The sequence below is a fragment of the Megascapheus bottae genome, chromosome 8, assembly GCF_031878675.1.
Source record: "Megascapheus bottae isolate mThoBot1 chromosome 8, mThoBot2.hap1, whole genome shotgun sequence".
NCBI classification, from domain to species: Eukaryota; Metazoa; Chordata; class Mammalia; order Rodentia; family Geomyidae; genus Megascapheus; species Megascapheus bottae.
In genome coordinates this window covers 5,001,397-5,021,199 of record NC_143516.1, presented here as the reverse complement: position 1 = coordinate 5,021,199, position 19,803 = coordinate 5,001,397, and the positions used below count along the sequence as shown (strand labels likewise).

Here is a 19,803-nt window from a genome sequence, read left to right as displayed (position 1 = left end):
TCATATTCCAAGTCATGTGACATGTCTGGGAGCGACAGGTCAGTGCTCAGACTTACAAGGAGGTGGACCTTGGGGTCCTTTGGTGTTCGTTCTATCAGGCTTGAGCACACATTGATTATGTGGTATGTGGTGTTTACTGATGATGCAGATGCTGACGGTGATGGTGGTGGTGACAGGGAAATGGTGGGGAGGTAGGGGTGGTGGGAATGATGGGTATGATGATGATGTGATGGTGATGGTGGTGACAAGATGATGATGATGATGGTGATGATGGTGATGATGGTGGTGGTGATAGTGATGATGATGGTGATGGTGATGGTGATGATGATGGTGTGATGATGGTGATGATGATGGTGATAGTGATGACGATGATGATGGTGGTGGTGATGGTGATGGTGATGATGGTGGTGGTGATAATGATTGTGGTGATGGTGATGATGATGATGATGGTGGTGGTGGTGGTGGTGGTGATAGTGGTGGTGGTGATTGTGATGATGATGATGATGGTGGTGATAATGATTGTGGTGATGGTGAAGATGGTGATGGTGATGGTGGTGGTGGTAGTGATGGTGGTGGTGATGATTGTGGTGATGGTGATGATGATGATGATGATGATGATGATGATGATGATGATGGTGGTGACAGTGGTGGTGGTGACAGTGATGATGATGATGATAATGATTGTGGTGATGGTGGTGATGATGATGGTGGTAATGGTGATGATGATGATTGTGGTGATGATGATGATGATGATGATGGTGGTGGTGATAGTGGTGGTGGTGATAGTGGTGGTGGTGATAGTGATGATGATGGTGATGGTGATGATGATGGTGATAATGATTGTGGTGATGGTGATGGTGGTGATGATGATGGTGGTGATGATGGTGGTAATGGTGATGATGATGGTGGTGATGGTGATTGTGATGATCGTGGTGATGGTGATGATGATGATGATGATGGTGGTGGTGGTGATAGTGGTGGTGGTGATTGTGACGATGATGATGATGATGATGGTGATAATGATAGTGGTGATGGTGATGGTGGTGATGATGGTGGTAATGGTGATGGTGGTGGTGGTAGTGATGGTGGTGGTGACGATGATGGAGGTGATGGTAATAGTGTTGATGGTGATGATGGTGGTGATGGTGAAGATGGTGACAATGATGATGATGGTGGTGATAGTGATGGTGGTGATGGTGATGGTGATGGTGGTGATGGTGACAGTGATGATCTTGGTGATGGTGATTATGATGATGGTGATAGTGGTGGTGATGATGGTGGTAATGGTGATGGTGGTGATGGTGATAATGATTGTGGTGATGGTGATGGTGGTGATGATGGTGGTAATGGTGATGGTGGTGGTGGTAGTGATGGTGGTGGTGATGATGATAGAGGTGATGGTAGTAGTGTTGATGGTGATGATGGTGGTGATGGTGAAGATGGTGACAATGATGATGATGGTGGTGATAGTGATGGTGGTGATGGTGATGGTGAAGATGGTGACAATGATGATGATGGTGGTGATGGTGATGGTGATGATGGTGATGGTGACGGTGATGATCGTGGTGATGGTGATGATGATGATGGTGATAGTGGTGGTGATGGTGATGGTGATAATAGTGGTGATGATGGTGGTAATGGTGATGGTGGTGATGGTGATAATGATTGTGGTGATGGTGATGGTGGTGATGATGGTGGTAATGGTGATGGTGGTGGTGGTAGTGATGGTGGTGGTGATGATGATAGAGGTGATGGTAGTAGTGTTGATGGTGATGATGATGGTGATGGTGAAGATGGTGACAATGATGATGATGGTGGTGATAGTGATGGTGGTGATGGTGATGGTGAAGATGGTGACAATGATGATGATGGTGGTGATGGTGATGGTGATGATGGTGATGGTGACGGTGATGATCGTGGTGATGGTGATGATGATGGTGATAGTGGTGGTGATGGTGATGGTGATAATAGTGGTGATGATGGTGGTAATGGTGATGGTGGTGATGGTGATAATGATTGTGGTGATGGTGATAGTGGTGATGATGGTGGTAATGGTGATGGTGGTGGTGGTAGTGATGGTGGTGGTGATGATGACGGAGGTGATGGTAATAGTGTTGATGGTGATGATGATGGTGATGGTGAAGATGGTGACAATGATGATGATGGTGGTGATGGTGATGGTGGTGATGGTGATGGTGGTGACGGTGATGATCGTGGTGATGGTGATGATGATGATGGTGATAGTGGTGGTGATGATGATGGTGATAATAGTGGTGATGATGGTGGTAATGGTGATGGTGGTGATGGTGATAATGATAGTGGTGATGGTGATGGTGGTGATGATGGTGGTGATGGTGGTGGTGGTAGTGATGGTGGTGATGATGGTGGTGATGGTGGTGGTGGTAGTGATGGTGGTGATGGTGATGGTGGTGATGGTGACAGTGATGATCGTGGTGATGGTGGTGATGATGATGGTGATAATAGTGGTGATGATGGTGGTAATGGTGATGGTGGTGATGGTGATAATGATAGTGGTGATGGTGATGGTGGTGATGATGGTGGTAATGGTGATGGTGGTGGTGGTAGTGATGGTGGTGATGGTGATGGTGGTGATGGTGACAGTGATGATCGTGGTGATGGTGGTGATGATGATGGTGATAATAGTGGTGATGATGGTGGTAATGGTGATGGTGATAATGATTGCGGTAATGATGGTGATGGTGATAGTGGGATTGTGATGATGTTTGTTTGCTTTCTTGCTTTTTAAGCCACAAAACTGTTTTCTAGTCTTAAGTTCTTTCCAGCTCCGGGGAGAGCCAGTGCCCTCTCTGATTTGTCTGAGAGGGAGGCAGAAGTCCTATGACATCCTTAGCCTTCTTACGGCCAATGGGGCCTGGCCTGCTGGGAAGAGCTGTGGTCAGGGCACATGGACACCAAGAGAAGGGACCCCACAGTGACCACAGGCACTGGCAAGGCAGCAGGCTCCACAGGACGAGCTCGGCCCTCACCCACCCATCGATGCAACGCCGCCCTAGAATCAGGGGCCGTGGTGAAAATCCACTTCCCTGGGGGGTGGGATTAGTGTTGCCACTACAGGTGAAGAGAGTCAAAGGTCGGCTCCTCCCCCCTGCCCACATTCCTTGATGGCTGATTCTAGAGACATAGCCCAGTGCCCAACATCAGGACGGAGGTGAGGAAGGCCACAGACAAGGCTTTCTCACCTAGACCATCTGCCAGGGTCAGCTCACCACAAGGCCTGGAATTCATCTCACCTTTTGTTTCTCCCCAGCCAGTGATGTAGCAGACAGTCCGGTCTGCGACAACGTAATTTGGGGGTGGCAGACAAGCTGGGATAACTTTGTCTGTGATGATGGCAGGGCTGAAAGAAAAACCGCAGCCATTAACCTTGAGTCCTCCCTATCCCTGGACTTTCTCCCTCCAGACCCTCCTTGCCTCACCTCGCATGGGCCTAACAATTCCCAGGAGCTAAACAAACCTGATTCTACATGGAAAGCATCTGTGTGTGTGTGTGAGAGAAGCAGGATTGTCTGTCCGAGGACACTGCCGGGACCCAAACTGTACAATACTTGTTCAGGACATCCACCCAAGACCACGGGATACATGGGAAGACACAGGGGGAATATGAGAGAAATTGGCTACTGTTCAGGCTAAGCCCTTTCTTTCTTTCTAGAGCCTCATTGCTCAGTTTTCAGACAAGAAAAGCTGCCCATGTGTGGGACCGGTCCTAAAGAACAGCATTCAGTCCCCGGCTTCCCAGCTGGCTTCCTCACCGACAGCATGGCATTCCGTGCCCTTATCTGGAACCCATTCACATGTGCCTGTTGCCTGTCCCAGAGCAGCTTTTCTCAACATAGCCATCTTTGGGTGAGTCTCTCTACTCTTTCTAAACATTGCTAACTCTGTAGTATAGAAGTCAATTTTTTGCCGTGTCAGGCACAATAGAATTCCATTTCAATTAGCAAGAAACAAAACTACAGGAGATCAAAATGATAGAACTTGCATTTGGGAATTGTTTATGCATGTGTTGCTTGTTTATTTTGTGAGATTTCCCTCGCTCTCTCTGTTTGTAAATACAATTTGACTGTTATTTGTTATTGTTAAGGTATTGTACAGCAGTTGTTAGCATTTCATAAATCAGGTAATGAGTACATGTCTTTTTTGGACAATGGCACCCTTTTGTAAAGAAAATATGTTTTGTGCCTGTCCTGGGGCTTGACTTCAGGGTTTGGCACTGCCCTCCCCCCCAGCTTTGTTTACTCAAGGCTAGTGCTCTATCACTTGAGCCACAGCTCCACTTCTGGCTTTTTGGTAGTTATTTGGAGGTTAGAATCTCCCGGACTTTCCTGCCTGGGATGGTTTTGATCTGTGATCCTCACATCTCAGCCTCCTGAGTAGCTAGGATTTGCAACATGAGCCTCCAGCACCAGGCATTACAGGGTTTTTAAGGACTCTGAAATGCATAATCTTACACGATTCTCCCAAACATATTGTCATCTTGGGCCAACTGAGCCATTTGCTGATCCTGGGAATGTCACTGAGTGTACATTGGGTGAGTTGTGGGAGCCCTGGAACCCCTGGAGAAACTGAGTCCTAGTGCCTTTTGTCAGGCCCACAGCGGGTGGGTGGCAGGCCTGGGGCTTCATCTTGGTTTTCTGATGAATTTGGCGTGGTTTGATACAAGCTAGCTCCATTCCTATCGTAGCCATACCTCCCCACACCGTGGTTATGGCTTCTAAAGCCCAGGCAAAAGCCAATGACTTGGCAGAGCTCAGGGCGCAGCTATGGAGTTGGGGGGGGGGCAGTGGTACCGTTTCAGCTTCAGCAAGGCGATGTCAGCCCCGCCAGGCTGCAGGAACAGCTTGAACACTTCTATGTCCTGAACATCTGATTCCAGAATCGCTTCCTTGTGTGCACCCAGGATGACCTTGTATGATGAGGGCCTCGGAGACCTGGAACAGATGGTGCTGTGAGGGCTGAAATACAGCCCCCCTTCCTCTGTTATGACCCGCCAGCTCAGTGGCTTCTGAGTGGTGAGCAACAACTCATGAGGCGCCTAGACCTGGAAGTTAGGGAATGTTCTTGAATTGCTCTGAAGGAGGGAACTGAGGCTAACACAGACCAGTGGCTTGTCCTGGCCACAGCCTCAGCTGGACTGGGTTGGGAGGGAGAGAGGGAGGGAGGGAGAGAGGGAGGGAGAGGGAGGGAATCTCTAGGACATGGTTCATGTCAATTGCCAGGGAACATACCTCTCCAAGCAGTGGGCAGCGGTCAGCACCCACTCTGGGGATATTAAGGTGCCCCCACAGAAGTGCTGTCCTAGTCTAGGGAAGAAGAAGGAGAGTCGGGATTTTAGTTCAAAACAAAGTCTTCTTGTTCCATTGTACAAAATGCCAGAGTGTTTACTTGATTTTGATAATGCTTCTATTCCTCAAAGGCTAGTAGCCCATCAAGAGGACAGCAAGAATACTAAATTCCTGCAGGGAGATTTTCCCCAGAGGTCTCTCCATCCTTAAAGATGGCCGAGGGAAGCTCAGGCAGTCTGGCCACAGAGATAGAGTCCTCCACCCATAGCATTGACTTGTTAGCTCTAGATTATAACACAAGCCACCGGCCAAGGTCTTCCCTCGGGATCCCCTTCCTTGTGTATTGACAAGATCTAAGCCAGTGCAGCATCATGCACAGAGCCAGAGGGGATCTCAAATAGCAGGAGAAGCACAGGAGCCTGAGCCACCGATGGCTTAGGCCGCCCCATACCCACCGAGGCCAGCAGCAGCCCAGAATCACAAGGGGAGCTGCTCAACCAGAATGCAGATTCCCCGCATAAGAAGAAAGAAAATGAGAAAGAGAGGAAAGGAAAAATGTAAAGAAAGAAGAGGGAGGGAGGGAGAGAAGAAACGAAGGAAGGAAGGAAGGAGAAAAGATGAAAGGAAGAAAGAAAGGGAAGGAAAGAGGAAGAGAGGGAACAGGAAGGAAGGAGAAGACAGGAGGTTGTTTGTAATTATTATTCCATCTTGATATAATATTCTCACCACCACCACCACCATCATCATCATCTTAACAATCTAAAGCATTTGTTCGGGTGTTGTAGAAGAGTGAGCAGCCTCTGTGCCCAATTGTTGATTCATAGAAGGGCATGTCGTGTTTCTTGTCTGCCAGTCTGAGTCTCTGGTACATGGGAGTCCTCCATGCTACCACATCTCCACCCCTAAGTGTCACCTTCACAAGTGTGACACTTCCTTTTTATTTTGTGATGGACCCATAAAGCATCTTCTCTCTTCTCCCAGCAACCTCAATTTCTAAAGTTGATCAGTGCATCTACAGATTTTGAGGATAGTGGCCCAGAGAGTGATTGGGTTTTTTTTAAGTCTGTGTCCATTTTTAAACCAAAGAACCTCTGTGGGTGTGTGTGTGTGTGTATGTACGCGCGCACGCGTGCGTGGGGCTTTATTATTCTATAGAAGTACTTAGAGCCAGGCACTGCCACCACCTGCTGTGTGGGTTTGGTAAAGGTTTTCCAGAGCTCATGTGGGAACTATTCCCTGTGACCTGGTTCTTACCTGGTTCTGAGACTGACTTGCCAGGGCCACGAGTGGGGTTGGGCCACACACCCACCGACAATTCTCCCAGGACATTTCTTCGGCTCCACTTGAGGCTTCCCACAAGCGAAGGAAGCTGACTCTGGGACATGGTGTGGGAAAAGGACGTCACATTTGACTCAGAGCTACCAATGCATTTGTATCATTCAAGCTAAAACCGTGGCTGCATGGCCAGGAAATAACACAAAGGCATCGCAAAGCCCAGGACACAAGTGATCCAGCACCTTCTCCCTTAGAATATAAACTGTCCTTTACTGCGTTGGGGTTGATGAAGTACTCTGGTGTAGTTTGGCATAAGATCCTTTCTGAGACGACATCGATGGACATGGTAGTTATTTGTAGTTCATATTCCAACTTGATATAATACGCTTACCAAATTATATCCTCTTCCTGCTCCTTATTGTCCTCATCCAGAGTGTGGAAAGTTGCTATCTCATGGAAAGATATTAAGGATTTGTTTCTGTGTGTGTGTGTGTGTGTGTGTGTGTGTGTGTGTGTGTGTGTGTGTGTGTACTACAGAAAGTGGCACAGGGAAAGTTGTTGCGAGTGAGATTAATAGTAAACAGGTTCAGACGTCCATGACAGAAGAGGGTCAGGAGAAGGCCATCTCCTCTCTCCTGAGCACAAAGCTCAAGGACCTTTAGGATTTGGGGTTTGTGGTTGTTTGGGGTTAGGATCTGGGGTTTGTGCTGTTTTCTCTCTCCCCCTCCCATCTCTCTTTGCCTCTCCTCTCCCCTCTTCCCTCTCCTTTCCCTTCTTTTCTCTCCTTTCTCTTCCCTTTCCCCTCTCCCCCCAAATCTGGACTAAGGAGATAATTTCCACATTTATTTGCAAAGCGCCTTCCTTACAAGCAAGAAAGCAGCGTACCACACTGAGGGATGTCACAGTAGTCAAAAAGTTTCCGTGGATTTGTGGTGTAGCACCAGGGACCATTGACGTCACCATCAGGATTTCGGCAGTACTGAAAAATAAATAAATAAAAGGATTTGGGAGGTGGCCCCTGGGGCAGAGTAGGGACACGCTTTCCCGTTCCACATCCGCCTGCTTCTCTGCCATTTTCTTTCTTTCCTTCTTACTGGGTTTTTGGCAAGTTATGTTTGTAACTAACACACAGCCCTTTCGGTTTTCTGCATGATGACACGAGACCCAAGATTCCCATACAGCCTCTGCGATGCCCCGGGTGTCACAGCATCTCTTGTTACATGGAAATGTCTCTTTAGATGTTCCCCAATGGCCTCCACCATTCTCTGATCTCCAGCGAGGAGACAGAGAGGAGTAAGAAGCCTGAAATGCGCGGTGCGGGGTGGACCTTGCGTCTCCTGCGCTCGCTCTGCCAGTTGCACTCCCATTCTGGTACAGGCTTTGTTCCTCTGCAATCTCTCTATAGTTTGCTTCCCTTCCTTGCCCTCGGACTTGCAAGCGCAGTCCACACTGGTTGTCCACAACCCAAAGCACCCAGAATTCTGTTCAGAGCTTGCTTGCTGAGAGGCAGAGCAGGAATCCCAGTGCCTTACGTTACTTTCCAGACCTGCCCGCGGATTGGTCTCTGGGGTGAAGATGGTGTGGCTGTGGGGCTCCTGGGCATCCCACGCCTGGCATGGGGTACCCATCACAGTGGTGGCCCTCGTGCCTCGATACTCTTTGCCATTCCCAAACATGCAGTCTGTAGGAAAGAAAGCGGTAGTTATCTGCCCGCCTTTATGACCAGGTGACCCGGCACCAACACAGTGCCCAGCCTTACATCCTCCAGAACCCTAAGTGCTAGAATCACAGGGAACCCCACCTAGTCTCAGAAGGTTCCAGAAACACTCGCTGGGGTGGACATAACGGTTAGTTTGCAGAATGTTCAGAAGGGAACTCGCCAGGACACGACTAACCTAATCACAGAACACTTTGTACCCTAAGAGGTTGCCCTGTGCCATCCTGAGGACGCCACGTCACAGCCCGGGCGGCTCTCAGGCCATGTGGAGGGCTGGGTACAGCCTGGACGCTTCTACATCTGGAAAAACAAAAACCCTTCCCTCCCTTTTCACCGCCGTATGCTGGTGTTCTGATCGGCCGCTCACTTACCCGGCTTGGGGGTGGCCTGCACGCTGGGGACCTGGGACATGGCTGGCTCCTCCACCAGTCCCCCTCCCGCTTCTGCACATCGTTTCAGGTTGCAGTACTCCCACCGGGTGCTGGGGTCGGTGGTGTAGCACCAGGGGCCCTTGTCAGCATCCGGGTTCCTGCAGTAGTTCATGGTCAAGCCTCTGCAAAGCCCAAGACAACAGGGTCACGGGAGGAAGGGGAATTCACGCCCTCCCGACTGCGCCATAGCCAGTGCCCTGGAATAGAGCGCGAGGAGGAGAAAGGAGAAGGGGACATGGTTGTACACTGGGCTTCCGAGGGCTCGTGAAGGAGTCAGTAAGACATCGAGCAAGGGACATCACAGATGAGGACCTGGGAGACACTAGAGGACCCCCCCTTAGGGGTCCCCACACCCTCACTGTCACAGCTACCGGAATCCTCAGCTCCGGCCTCTCCTTTCAACTCAGTCACCAGCAAACCAGACATGGAAACATAGGCTGAAGGTCAGCCTCAGACCCAAGATGGAGAAAGCCAGCCAGCAAACACCCAAACAGCCAGGCTTCAAAACAGATGCCCCCTCTTCCCTTCCGAGGAAGGGAAAGGCACGCATGTGAAGGGGGGTGTCGTGTTTGATGAGTACACATACCTGTGTGGCACACACTCCTAAGAGGACATATGCCATTTTCCTCACCCTAGAAGCTCTGTGCCACCACCCAGCCTCTGCCAGCCTCCCCAAAGCAAACACTACCAGTTTCTTTTACCATAAGAAGTTTTGTCTCTTCTGGAGCTTTATATAAATGGTTCCCACAGAATACGCACGTTGTTCTGTAGTAGTTTTGAACTCTGTTCCTTTCTATTGCTGAATTTTTTTGTTGTCTGAATAGATGACACACTATTGACTCATTTTCTTATTGCTTAGCTTTCCTAGTTGTTGTAATTTGGGACTATTATTCACAAAGCTGCTCTGTCTACTCTTGCAGATGTCTCTGGTGACTTACATGCAGATTATTATAGGTGAAATATTCAAGACTAGACTGCAGATGGGTAGAAGAGACCCTTGCATATGTCGTGTTATAGGAATCCAGTGCAGTGGTTTCAGAAGAGGTTGTACAACTTCCTATGTAGGCCAATGTGCCAGTTGCACACCCTCTCTTTGCACTCGAATGCTCCTTACAGCTATCTGCCATTTCCCCGGGCCGTCCACTAGCTGTCGTGACCATTACAATTGTTCTTTCTTTCATGGAACGATGGTCAGGTATTTATTGGCCATTTGTACATCTTGCCCTGGGAAATACCTATTCCAATTTCCTGCCTAGTTTTTAATGTGGTTGTCGTCGTTATTAGTGAGTGGGAGAAGAGTGCACATATGTTCCAAATAGAGGTCATTTGTCAAATGTGTGGATGGAGAGAAATTTTTTTTTGAATGAAACTGTTGGGGCCTGGAGTTTGGCCTAGTGGTAGAGGGCTTGCCTAGCATTCATGAAGACCCGGGTTCGATTCCTTGGTACCACATACATAGAAAAAAGCCAGAAGTGATGCTGAGGCTCAAGTGGTAGAGTTCTAATCTTGAGAAAATTCAAAGACAGTGCTCAGGCTCTGAGCTTAAGCTCAGGACTGGCAAAAAGTTGAAACTGTTAGCGCTCAGAGACATGCCAACTTAAAAGAGCCAGGTCCAGACAGTTTCACTATGGAATTCAACAAGGCTTTTAAAGATGAATTAATACACAAACTCTTGAAACTCTTCTGAGAAATAGAAGCAGAAGGAGCCATCCAAAATTCATTTTATGAAGCTGATATCACAGTTATCCCCAAACCAGGGAAAGACCCAACAAAAAAAAGAGAACTACAGACCTATCTCTCTAATGAACACAGATGCAAAACTCCTCAGTAAAATACTAGCCAACAGAATCCAGAAACAAATTTTAAAAATTATACACTATGATCAAGTAGACTTCATCCCACATATGCAAGACTGGTTTAACATTTGCAAATCAACTAATATAGTACATCATATCAATAGAGCTAAGCTTAAGAATCATATGATAACATGATAATTTCTCTGGACACTGAGAAGGCATTTAACAAAATATAGTATCTATTCATGTTGAGATCACTAGAAAAAAATAGGAATAGGAGCTATATTCTTTAAAATAATTAAAGCCACATATGACAAACCTACAGCCAGTATCACTAAATGGAGAAAGACTAGAAACATTTACTTTAAAATCAGGAAAAGACAGAGATGCCCACTCTCTCCATTCTCTTCAGTATAGTGCTGGAACCCTTAGCCAGAGCAATAAGGCAAGAAAAGGACATCAAAGGGATCCACATAAGAAAAGAAATTAAATTATCCCTATTCGCAGATGACATGATCCTATACCTGAACGACCCAATAAATTCTACTCTCAAACTCCTAGAACTAATAAATCACTTTGGCAAAGTGGCAGGACACAAAATTAACCTGCAAAAGTCAGTGGCCTTCTTGTACACCAACAATACACAAACAGAAGCGAAATCAAGAAAATGATCCCATTTGCAATATCCCCCAAAAGAATAATATTTAGAAATTAACTTAACCAAAGATGTAAAGGAATTATTTAATGAAAACTATAAAAGCCTAAAGAAAGAAATTAAAGAGGACACCAGGAAATGGAAAGACATCCCATGCTCATGGATAGGGAGAACCAACATAGTGAAAATGACCATACTGCCAATATTGATATTTTTAGTGGAATCCCCATCAAAATGCCAAAGACATTCTTTACTAAAATAGAACATATAATCCAAAGATTTATAATGAACAAGAAAAGACCTAGACTAGCTAAAACAATTCTAGGCAAAAAGAGCAATGCAGGTGGTATTACAATACCAGACTTCAAACTCTACTATAGAGCCATAATAACAAAAACAGCATGGTATTGGCACAAAAACAGACCAGAAGATCAGTGGAACAGAATAAAAGATCCAGAAATAAAACCACATACCTATGGTCAACTTGTATTTGACAAAGGAGCCAAAGATATACAGTGGTACAAACATAGCCTACTCAATTATTGGTGCTGGCAAAACTGGGCAGCCACATGCAGAAAACTAAACATTGATCCTAGCCTTTCTCCATGCGCAAGCATTAACTCAAAGTGGATCAAAGACCTCAATGTCAGACCAGAAACTGTGAAACTGCTACATGATAAAGTAGGAGAGACATTGGAAGTCATAGGCACAGGCAAAAGATTCCTGAACAGAATCCCAGGGTCACAACAGATTGGAGAGAAACTTGATAAATGGGACTACCTAAAAATAAAGTTTCTGCACAGACAAAGGCATGACTACTAAAGTAGAAAGACAGCCAACCAACTAGGAAAAGATATTTACCAATAATACATCAGAATATCCAGTATCTTCAGGGAACTCAAGAAACTAATCTCCCTCAAACCCAACAAACCAATCACTAAATGGGCAAGGGAACTAAAGAGAGACATCAAAAGAAGAGGATAAAAATGGCAAAAGAAAAAGAGAGAAAATGCTCATCATCCATGGTCATAAAGGAAATGCAAATAAAACAACCCTAAGATACCACCTTACCCCAATTAGAATACCAATATTCTGAACTCAGACAACATGCTGGCCGGGTTGCAGAGAAAGAGGAACCCTACTGAACTGCTGGTGGGAATGTAGACTAGTTCAGCCACTCTGGAAAGCAGTGTGGAGGTTTCTTAAAGAACTGAAAATTGACCTTCCCTACGATCCCGCCATACCACTTCTGGGCATCTACCTCGAACATCATAACCCAAGATATGATAAGGACACCTGCTCAGCTATGTTCATCTCTGCACTATTCACAATAGCCAAGAGATGAAAAATAACCCAGATGCCCTACTACAGATAAATGGATACAAAAAATGTGACATATATATATACATACATATATATATATATATATATACACACACACACACACACACACACACAATGGAATTCTACATAGCCAACAGACAAGATAAAATAATGGCATTTGCTGGGAAGTGGATGAAACTAGAGCAAATCATATTGAGTGAGGTAAGTCAAGACCTAAGGAACACAAGGCGCATGGTCTCCTTAATATGTGGATATTAGATCCAAACAGTACAAGAGCGAGGACTCAATATTTGGGTACCCAGGATTATGCAGATGGTCTTGGGGATATGAACATAATTACGTAGACATAAAAATCTATGATGGGATATATATAGACATAATGTTATAATATGGATTGATATGTATCTATGACATGCAAACCCTCAGCTTAATTTTAATTACGTTCTAAACTCTATGTGCCAGTGATTGCATATAGAGATTCCCTTCTTGAAGGCTTGTTTGTTAAATAGAACATTTGAAATATGATGTAAAAATCAGTGTTAATACAATCTTTTAAAATAAACAAATAAATACCAAAAAAACTTGGAACTGTTTTAAGCTTGTAGACTTCCAGGAGAGATCTCAGGGATCTCCAGATCTTCAGACTATATTCTGAGAACTGTTATCTCAAATTATTGACTACAAACTTACAGAGCCCTTACAAAAGACTTCATCAGGAACCCGATTTGGTATGCTGTACTTTTTATTATTCTGCTCAAAACATTTTAAAATTCCTTTGTGATTTCTTCTTTGAGGCATAGATTGTTTAGATATGTGTTAAGTTCCAAAGATTTGGGGGATTTTCTAAATTCATTACTTGTATGAAAAAAAAAGTCCCTAATTCAAGAGTGATGTTATTTTAATTTTTCCATAAGTACAGAGACTTATTTTTCTTTTGCAATCTTGGGCAGGACCTCACATTTGCATACTTATTCAGCTTGCTTGCTGCATTGTTGTTCTACCACTTAAGCCAGGTTTACTTTTTGCTGACTACTTTGGAGATGGAGTCTCAAGGACATTTTTTGGCTAGGCTGGCCTTGAATTACGATCTACCAGGTCTGAGCTTCTAGAGTAGCTAGGATAAAGGAATACATTTCTGATACCTGGCAACAAAGACTTTTTTTGGAGCTGGGATGTGACCTAGTGGTAGAATGTTTGCCTACCATGCATGAAGCCCTGGGTTCGATTTCTTGGTACCACATACTCAGAAAAAGCTGGAAATGGTACTGTGGCTCAAGTGGTAGAGTGCTATCCTTCAGTAAAAAGTGTCCAAGGACAGTGCCTAGGCCCTGAGTTCAAGCCCCAGGACTGGCAAAAAAAGGAAAAGACTTTTTTGTGTGGTAAGCATGTAGCTCAGGTGACTGCCTCTTTCTCACTGGAAGAGACTCCATGGCTGGCATAGCCTTGGAACTTGATATTTTGCTTTTAAATGTCTGTGTCTTCTCTCTGATTTTTTTTTGTTTAATTGTCCATTTATATTTTGTTTTGGGAAGATTTATAAATAACGGAAGGAAAAAAATGGGGAAAATATTTAGCTAGACTTATAGACTCAATCCATCTCAATCCTTAGTTCTTGCCTCCTCTAACTGAGGTTCTGTTGTTAGGACACATTATTAGACCTAACAATGCTTTGTCCTTATGCGGTGTCCTTGGTGCTATTTCTTATCCTAAAATCTACTAGATACCAGCAAAGCCACTCCTTCTTTTGATTCTCGGTTTCCTCACCCATCATTTTCACCACTTCAGTTTTTATCTTACGCCAGTCCTTTTACCCTCCTGGCACTGTTTACCCTTAAGACCCAGTGAGCCCAGGAAGGTGAAGGTTCAGATAGAAATACTGATTCGTGTCCTGAGGCATGATGGCAGGTACTTAGTTCCCTTCAGTGCCTTGAGGCTGGAATGACAGAAGCCCAAAGACCTAGTAAGCGGTGGGGAATGGTGCTGTCCTCAACGATGGCCACGTGTTCTTCTGAGCTTCTCACTAGTACAGACTCAGCTCCTCCCTGCTTTGCCCCCAACCCCGCTTCCACAAAGCTACTCAGGAAAGAAAACCATCCTGGCGCCTCTCTTCTCTCAGACCTTTTGCTGACAGACAAGACCCCTGAGAAAAGGTGGCTCCCACTCTAGACCTGAGAAACGCTGGCTGTGAGACGCTAGGTGAAAGCATATCTCATGTAACTGTCAGTTCCGTCAGCTCCTGCCTCGCTCGTGACTGACATCAGAGACGTACGCATTTGGGAACTTGTCTGGGGTCTTGTCGTGCCGGTGCGGAGTCATCGTCCGCCAGGACTGACACTTCTTCCCCGTGATGGTGGTGGAGGAGGTGCCTCGGTAGCTCTGCCCGTTGCCCTCGTAGCACTCCTGGACGACAGGGGTTTGCTCAGGTGGCGCTGAAGTGGAAACAGAAGAGATCAGGCAGCGGAAGGACGGGAAGACAGACCTGACGGGCCATGTACGACAAAGCAGTCCAGTCAGCGCTGGGAAACAGCACAGTGGCTCTCGCCTCTGTGGCCCGTGAAAAACAAAGCTAATGTGATGCACAGAGCTAGACCCACGCAGGAACGGACACTGACCTAGGGCTAAGAGTGAGGGTGTCACGAATGAAACAGGAGGCAGGGGAAACACAAAGGAGCCCTCACAACCAGCCTGACTTACAGAAGGTTCAGTCAGAAGCCACATCCGAGAGCCTGTGACCCCTTCACTGGCATACTCTGAGCCATGAACAAACCAAGGCCATTTAAAACTGCATTTAAAAATGCAGTCATAGCCGGGCATGGTGGCTCACGCCTGTCATCCTAGCTACTCAGGAGGCTGAGATCTGAAGATCAAGGTTCAAAGCCAGCCTGGGCACAAAAGGACCTGAGACTCTTCCCTCTAATCAACCCCTAGAAAATGGGAAGTGGGGCTTGGCTCAAGGGTAGGGTGGTAGCCTTGAGCTGAAGAGCTCAGGGACAACACCCAGGCCGAAAATTCAGCCATAAGGAACATGTTCTCCACCCGCACCCCCGGCCCCCCACCCCTGTTCTTACCCGAGGTGTCCAGATGGTCTGAGGTGGTGGGGAAGGACTCGCAGGAGGGGATGGCGCAGTGCTCCCACCTCACCTCCCTGTTGGTCGTGTAACACCAGGGAGCCGTTTCCCCATCAGGGTTCCGACAGTAGTTCTCATCCAAACCTCTGCAAAACAAGTGCAGCCCTTCAGGAAGGCGAGAGCGGTCAGGTGCGGGTGGCCGCGGTGACAGGTGCCTGTCTACTTCGTGCTCCACTATCACTCCCTGGCGGCGAGGCTGGGAGGAAGGCTGAGCAGAACTTAGGAGCCCAGGGAGTTATGGCCCCGCGCTCCCCTGACTAACACAAGACCTAGCCCTCTGGTGGGCACTGTGTTGTCTACTGGAAACAGAATAGGCCTTTTCCGTGCTTCTCTTAGGCCCGGGGCATAGGCGCTGCCATGGGGGGCTTGTTCCATTGGGAAATGGTTAGTTGTCATGGTTGTCGGGCCCCACCTCAGAAGTTTCTGGATGTAGTAGATGGCGGGGAGGTAAGGCCCCAGAATTTGCTACCAGTAGGAGACACCACACTTCGGAAAGGACAGCGGTTGAAGCAAAATGCTCTTGCGAAGGACCCAATCATGTTCCCCGCTGAGGGCTTTGGTCCTGGGTTCCCTGCTGTAGCCACCCAGACAAGTGCCAGGAGTCCCCGAACACGGCTGTGGACAGGAAGGGGGCGGGAGACGCACTTGCAGGGGAAGTTCTCCGGGGTCCTGTTGTGTTCATGAGGGGACTGTTCACTCCAGCGCTGGCACGTGTGCCCAGACACCGTGACCGACACCTTCCCTCGGTAGCTTTCACCCCTTCCCTTCAGACACTGGTACGTTGGACCAGAAGGCGGGGGTGTCGCTTGAAGAGAAAACATAAACAGATTATAATGAATCATTTTCATGGCGTGCACAGATTGGTGGTGGAGGAGGCTGGATGGCACAGCCTGCCTTGTTGTCCTGTTGGAAAACCGGGCACTTAAAAGAAGGCAGTTTGGTAAACTCTATGTCTGTGACACCATGTCACCAGGAACTTGTCCAGGAATAAGCTCTTGGGGCAACTGCCGGTTCTTTCTGTGATCAGTTCGTGGTGAATGGGAGGTACCCTGTGTGTCCCCCAACCCGCCTCAACTCCTTAGCCCAGCTTTATCATGAAGACATGCTGCATGACACCCTGTGCCCCACACAGCCCCACGATGGAGGAAGAGTCCAGGGGAAAAGGCCAAAAATGTCTGTAAGGAAAGAGGGTGTGCTCAGAAGCTGACATGCTCTTGAAGAGAAAAGTGAAAGAAGAGAAGAGAAGCTGACGTTCATAGTGACAGTGATGGTCAAAATCCATGGAATGCAAGGACTCCCACCAGAGCAAAAGAAGGGAGCTTCCGTGCGTCCTCGTACCTCCTCACCGGCTACCCGCCCAGGATCCCGTTCAAATTCTCAGAGAAGGAACCTACTATTAAATCGTCTCCTCCACTTCGCTTTTGTGTGTGGTGGGAGGGGATTTGTGTGGCTAGAACTGGGTCTGGGCGCTGTCCCTCAGCTCTTTAGCTCAAGGCTCCCACCCTGCCCCTGGGCCTGGGTGTTGTTCCTGAGCTCTTCAGCTCAAGGCTGCCATCCTACCCTTGAGCCAGGCCCCACTTCCCATTTTGTAGAGGTTAATTGGAGATAAGAGTCTCTGGTCCTTTTGTGCCTGGGTTGGCTATGAACCTTGATCCTCAGATCTCAGCCTACTGAGTAGCTGGGATGACAGGCGTGAGCCACTTCACTTTAACCAGGTCTTTCACGTCATCTTCTTCTGAACTCTGTTTTCCCACAGCTCCCTGAGTTGGATACTGAAACACTAGATGCCCACGGACAACTTCCTGTAGACAATACCTAGAAAGAACTCTGCCTAGTATCGAGGTCTGAGAGCATGCACGAAGCTGCCCTGGAGCAGAGCTGTCCTCTGGGAACCTGAGATGGGGTTTCCAGTGTGCTCTGATAGGGGAAAAACAAAATTTATAAACCAAATGGATGCTCTGAAATTGAAATCGATACTCCAATAGAAATTGAACGGTCGGGAGCATAGCCTAGTGGTAGAGTGCTTGCTTAGCACACACGAAGCCCTGGGTACCACATACTCAGAAAAAGCCAGAAGTGGTGCTGTGGCTCAAGTGTCCAAGGAACAAAAAGTGTCCAAGGACAGTGCTCAGGCCCTGAGTTCAAGCCCCAGAACTGGCAAAGAAAGAAAGAAGGGAGGAGGGAGGGAGGGAAGGAGGAAGGAAGGAAGGAAGGAAGGAAGGAAGGAAGGAAGGAAGGAAGGAAGGAAGGAAGGAAGGAAGGAAGAAATCAATGCTCTCATAGGTACCTAGATTAGCCAGTAGACTGTTTTTAAAGAACAGTAAAATAAAAGGTATTGATACCCCACAGAGGTATGGGCCACTTTTTAGTCCATGTTTCAGGAGTTTTTGTGCCTCTTCCCCAGCCCGTGGGCCAGTGGGAACACGGTCACCCATGGGGCCACACTCACTGCATCGGGGAATGTCACAGAGTTCCCAGCGCTTGTTGGGGTCGGTGGTAAAACACCACGGGCGAGGCTCCCCATCAGGGTTCCGACAGTAATTCATCTTCAAGTTCTTGTTTGGAAATCTGGATGGATGAGAAGGATTTCAATAGCCCCGAGCATTCACATTCGTAGAACAGCAGCTCTGATGACCAGCAAGCACTGAGTGCCCACTGAGCGCTAGGCACACTCTGAAACCCAAGCTGCTGACCCTGGACCATGCTGCGAATCGCCACAACATAGCCTGGCAAGGAAACACGAGCTTTGAAATCCCACATCATTCAATTCCCTCTTGAGGCCCTGCCAAACAGTGACAATAGGAGGGCATGGCCGGCCTCAGGTCTGAAACTTACTTAGAAGGAAGGTAGCCATGAGCGTGAGGGGTCTGAGAGTCCCAGGCCTGACAGTCGCGTCCAGACATGGTCTTGGAGATTTTGCCTTCATAGTTCTCTCCGCTGCAGTGCATGCACTCCTCTGCACAGTGCAGGAGGATGGGAAAGGAGGAAGAAAGAACGGAAATATTGACATAAAAGAGGGTAGGAGCTGGATGCCAGGTGGCTAACGCCTATCAGCCTAGCTACTCAGGAAGCTGAAATCGGAGGATTGCGGTTGGTTCATAGCCAACCAGGGCAAAAAGTCTGTGGGAGTCTTATTTCCAGTTAACCACAGCGAGCCAGAAGTGGAGCTGTGGCTCAAGTGGTAGAGCATTAGCCTTGAGCATAAAAACTCGGGGACAGTGCCTAAGCCCAGGATTCAAGCCTCATGAGAAAAAGAAGGAAAAGGAGGAGAAAGAAAAGGAGGAGGAGGAGGAAGAGGAGAAGGAGAAGAGGAGGAGGAGGAGGAGGAGGAAGAGGAAGAAGAAGAAGAAGAAGAAGAAGAAGAAGAAGAAGAAGAAGAAGAAGAAGAAGAAGAGGAAGAGGAAGAGGAAGAGGAAGAGGAAGAAGAGGAAGAGGAAGAGGAAGAGGAAGAGGAAGAAGAAGAAGAGGAAGAAGAGGAAGAGGAGGAGGAGGAGGAGGAGGAGGAGGAGGAGGAGGAGGCTGCGCAAGGTAGAAAAAGATAAAAGGAACTCGAATCCCTCCAGATATAGCTCAAGTCTACTTTCCACTTGCTTGTAAACCATTTCCAAGAGTCACTTTGCCTTGGAGACTCAGAATGCTCTACTACAATCCAAAACACTTCCCCCTTTGTCAAGTGGTGTAATTAGCCACATAGGTCAATGCCAGCTTGCTTATGATAGTCATGATTGATACAAAAGCCATGCGTGCATGGTGTTTCTCTTCTAGGTGGTACTAGGGTCTGAACTCGGGACTTGGCACTTGCTGACAGCTATCCTACTAATCGAGCTATGCCTCTAGTCCTCTTGGCATTTTTAGATTATTTTCTAGGTTTTGCTCAAGGCCAGCCTTAAACCATGAGCCTCCTTCCTGTGCCTCCTAAGTAACTGGGATGACAGGTGCATGGTACCCTAGCTTACTGACTGAGACAGGTCTTGCTAACTTTTTGCTCAAGCTAGCCTCAAACCACAATCCTTCCAGTCTCTCTCCATCTTCTCAGTAGCTAGATTACAGTCATATTCATGGCCGAATAACCTACAATACTATCCAAAATAAGGCATCTCCATTATTCAGATAAATGAGGGAGATGTGAGGCG

The 19,803-nt window shown here is 47.3% G+C and overlaps 1 protein-coding gene across 1 annotated transcript in view; it reads right to left on the bottom strand.

Moving 5' to 3' along the window:
- The window catches only part of Plg (plasminogen), a 34,897-nt gene that overhangs the window by 3,241 nt on the left and 11,853 nt on the right, over positions 1 to 19,803 (bottom strand). Inside the window, exons 6-17 of the mRNA XM_090337870.1 lie at positions 18,506 to 18,626; positions 18,120 to 18,238; positions 16,316 to 16,475; positions 15,611 to 15,756; positions 14,812 to 14,971; positions 8,688 to 8,869; positions 8,132 to 8,280; positions 7,485 to 7,578; positions 6,579 to 6,699; positions 5,268 to 5,342; positions 4,830 to 4,970; positions 3,273 to 3,379 (exon numbers count right to left, since the gene is read on the bottom strand). Of these exons, the coding sequence (XP_090193996.1) occupies positions 3,273 to 3,379; positions 4,830 to 4,970; positions 5,268 to 5,342; positions 6,579 to 6,699; positions 7,485 to 7,578; positions 8,132 to 8,280; positions 8,688 to 8,869; positions 14,812 to 14,971; positions 15,611 to 15,756; positions 16,316 to 16,475; positions 18,120 to 18,238; positions 18,506 to 18,626 (1,575 nt within the window). The remainder of the gene's footprint in view (positions 1 to 3,272; positions 3,380 to 4,829; positions 4,971 to 5,267; positions 5,343 to 6,578; positions 6,700 to 7,484; positions 7,579 to 8,131; positions 8,281 to 8,687; positions 8,870 to 14,811; positions 14,972 to 15,610; positions 15,757 to 16,315; positions 16,476 to 18,119; positions 18,239 to 18,505; positions 18,627 to 19,803) is intronic.